General features: G+C 43.4%; 1 protein-coding gene across 1 annotated transcript in view; it reads left to right on the top strand.

Moving 5' to 3' along the window:
• The first annotated feature begins 3,467 nt into the window (after positions 1-3,467).
• The window catches only part of TSPAN13 (tetraspanin 13), a 17,885-nt gene continuing 17,528 nt past the window's right edge, over positions 3,468-3,824 (top strand). The window contains exon 1 of the mRNA XM_005418544.2: positions 3,468-3,810. Within this exon, the coding sequence (XP_005418601.2) occupies positions 3,468-3,810 (343 nt within the window). The remainder of the gene's footprint in view (positions 3,811-3,824) is intronic.

Genomic DNA, 3,824 nt, shown 5'->3' with positions numbered 1-3,824 from the left:
GTGACACAAGAAAGGACTGGACATTGGAAATTCTACATCCACAGAGAAAAACGATTGATGATAAGCAGCATTTTACTTCACAGCCTTTATTGACAGATTCTATGGTCATGACCAAACTTCAGGCATACTTAACTGGCACAGGAACATGCTTTAATGGTCAACTGCCAAGGAAGGATAAGCACTTTATTTATTCCAAGTAAAGCCAGCTGTAACCCTGTCCTGTTGTCCGTGTACACTATTCACCTCAAGACTAACATCTAAATCTGTCAACTGCACACAATAAATATACTCCTGGAAACACCTGGCTTTCTTAAACCCTATTTCCCCCCTCCCTGATTTTGATGTGCATGAGAGACTTTGTACAAATGAGGAGAGGAAAAATTACTTTACAAAACAAAGAGTGAAATGAAATACCCAAAGTGCTGTCAACGACTTATTGTAAACCTGGGAAAAATAATGCGATAAAAATCAATTTCTGGAAACAATGCTTCACTCACAACATTTTAGACTCTCCATAATAGTAGAGAGTAACAAAAAAGGTCACATTGCCTCAATTTTAAGACAATAGTTTACACTTTAGGAGAACTTTGTGCATACTTAAGCCTTCACTTTTCAAATTTGTGCCTCAGCAGTGGCACAGGCCTTTAGATTTCAGGCACATAATAGGTAACAGAAACCAGCAGTACCCACATGATCCACAGTCTACAGACACAGAACAGATTTGGCTATAAGCTGAGTTTTCATTTAGTGTGTTACAGTAAAAGGCTTCGTGCAGCAATCCTCCAGGAAACAATCCAGCTGATGTGAGTTTACTGGGAAATGAAGAGTAAACCACCCAAACAGCTTCAATTTAAGCTTTTTGGACTAGTAACAAGTGTACCAGCATTGAGCCCCAGTAACTCTGTGTTTCCACTCCCCTCTCCCTTTGCAGAAGCATTTACTTTTTGTACTGTCTTGTAAGTACACGTCAGCAGCATCACAAGTGCCCAGTGTACTCTCCCCCCACTGCAGTTTCCCATGAAAGAAAAACTAATCCACACTGTTTGTAGCTCCTCCTGCCACCAGCACTGCCATTGAAACACACCATAGAAGGGCAGGAGAACAAAGACTGTGCAAGGAAGCGGAGAATAAGCACCAGAAAGACAAAAAAGCGAGGAAAGAAAAGGAAAAGGCATATTCTGCTCTTGGTTATGTCAGACAGCTCAAGATTTGTGTAACAGATGGGACTGCAGAATTTATCCCCTGTAAAGACAAGGGCTGAGAAGACAAATACCCAGGATCCTCACTTGGACCAGGTACTTAAACAATCTTAAAAAAATATCAAAGTATCGCTATCTATATTTTCCCTACAAAAAATGACAGATTTCCCTCTAACTGCAGGAGAGTCTTTTAACAGCTAGCAAGTCATAATTAGCCATTTAAGAGAACTGAGCCAATTTAGTTCTAGCCAGAATACAAGCTGAGTGCTGAAGCCTGATGTGAAATGGGAGCACAGACACACTGCTGACTGCCATCAGAAATTACAGACATCAGCACAGCCGACTGCTGTATCACCAGGAGTGTTATTTTAAATCCAAACCATATTAGTCCAAGTTTGTACTATAGCTTGTGAACAAAATTGGAAGGGGAATGGAGGGAGGACCCCTGCTACATTTGCCAAAGATCTATTTACTTAATTGGAGCCTTTGAGTGCTTACATCAGCTCAACTATGTCCCAGAGTTTATGGTAAGAGGTGGGTATGAACACGTTGCATCACACATGGTCAGATGCCTACCTGAACACGAAGCAGGGAATGTATAAAAGGTACCTCCCACCCACCACAGGCTGCAGGAGGTGGGTCCTTTAATTAGAAACACCAGCATTAATTAAGAGAGGTACAGCTTTTAATAATTCATAGTGAAAGAGATCTTCTAAAATGAAGGGCAGTGGATGATCATACTGAATAATTCAGCACTATAACCAAAGAAACAATGGCACAGTAACTTTAGATGCTAGCATTTGCAACAAAATCCAACAAAAACATTTGATATGCTGATGGCTGCTTGTGTTCAGGAAAGGGCATACATCCAAAATACACTTTTCTATCACGTGGACAATTTCTGAAACCAGTCTTTACTGGTTGGTAAAACTGCTAGTAAAATTACACTGAAACAAGTGATTTTTATACTGGGTTTATGCTCTGCCAGAGTTGGGCCCAAAGGATCAGAAGCATGGCAATGCAGTAGCTCCAGTCAGTAAATCTGCATTCCCAATAGGCCAAATTAGCCACAACATTAAGTCAGCTTAATTGTCAGAGAAAAAAATTCTCCACAGATTTTTAATGCTTCCTGTCACTTCACAAAGCTTCAGCAGCAGGGATGTCAAGTTTAGAACCAAAGAAACATAAAACTTCAGCAGCTGTTGAGCATTCAGATTTAATTTGTGGTCACAAATATTGCAGAATTTGAATTTGATGTCCATCTAGCAGCTGAAAGGTAGATATACATGAATAGAAAAGCAACAAGTCTTTGTTACTGCATGAGAAAAAAAAGGTGTATCGTATTTAATTGGAGAAGTCTAGCAAAATACCAAAGAGCATGGAAAAAAGATGTTTAAAACTAAAAAGAAAAGATCTGAGCAACAGACTAGGAAAGACAAAGTGTGCTGCTGTTCAATGTCTCACTGCTGGCAAGGATTATTCGCCTGCTGGGGCTTCCTTAGCAGATGAAGGGCAGCCAAATTACAGAAAAAAACCCCCCACTTTGGGATTTCCTCCCTGAACTGTTTTGATGACAAGTTCCTACTAAGAATTGTCGTGAATTCGTCAGAAAGTAGATGCAGCTTCCTTCGCTTACTAGGAACTGACCATCACAAGTTCTGTGGCACCAAAACCTGATAAAGTAAAACTGCTGTGCCATGTACCCTTAGGGACATCCCGAGGGAGGAACAAGCATGTCCTTGTTTCTTTGTGAAGCAAAAAAGACAAGAAGCTATCTTGGACACTAATCCTGCAACACATGTCCACACTGGAAGAGCTGGCAGATACTAGATCTGTTGTTATTTATTATAAAGCATCACTCAGCAGGCTGCAGCCCATGGGGATGGTGAAGACAGGATTTTGGATGGTTGGAGTGAACCAGGACACCGTGCAAGCCAAGTACGAACATTTAATAAAAACTAGCTACCGAATAGCAGGAAACTCTCGATACAGGTGGAAGGTTTTATAAAGTAGAATAATTGTAATTGAAAATATTTAACCCTCAAACTAAGGAAATACACATGTAAGGAGGCGAAGTAGAAAGATGACTTAGTAAAAATAAATAAATAGATAAATAAAATATGTTAAAAATAGAAATAAGATGACAGCAGAAGTGCTGGGCTGACGGTTGGACCTGATGGTCCTTTCCAGCCTTGATGATTCTATGAAGCGCTGGCAGAACTACCAGCACTCCGAACACTTTCACAGTCTGTACAGGTAGATCCCTGGATGTTTTCCTTGGGATCACGCAGGCCATGGATTATAGGGGTGCGCCGTCACCGGCGAGGCGCCGCCGCTCGTGCGGGGAACAGAACGGCACCGCGGCGGCTCCGGCGGGCGGGGCCCAGGCCCGGGCTCGTGTCGTCACAGCAACCGGGAACGGGAATCGGGGCTGATGTCGTCACAGTAACAGGGACAGGGGACCGGGGCTGGTGTCGTCACGGGAACGGGGACAGGGGACCGGGGCTGGTGTCGTCACGGGAACGGGGACAGGGCACCGGGGCTGGTGTCCTCACGGGAACGGGGCCCAACGACGGAGCAACGGACCCCGCCCGCGCGGCGCGCGGCGCCGGCTAGCGGGGGACG

Source organism: Geospiza fortis, unplaced genomic scaffold, assembly GCF_000277835.1.
Source record: "Geospiza fortis unplaced genomic scaffold, GeoFor_1.0 scaffold138, whole genome shotgun sequence".
NCBI classification, from domain to species: Eukaryota; Metazoa; Chordata; class Aves; order Passeriformes; family Thraupidae; genus Geospiza; species Geospiza fortis.
Note: the sequence above shows the minus strand (reverse complement) of the source record. Positions and strands in the feature narration are given on the sequence as shown.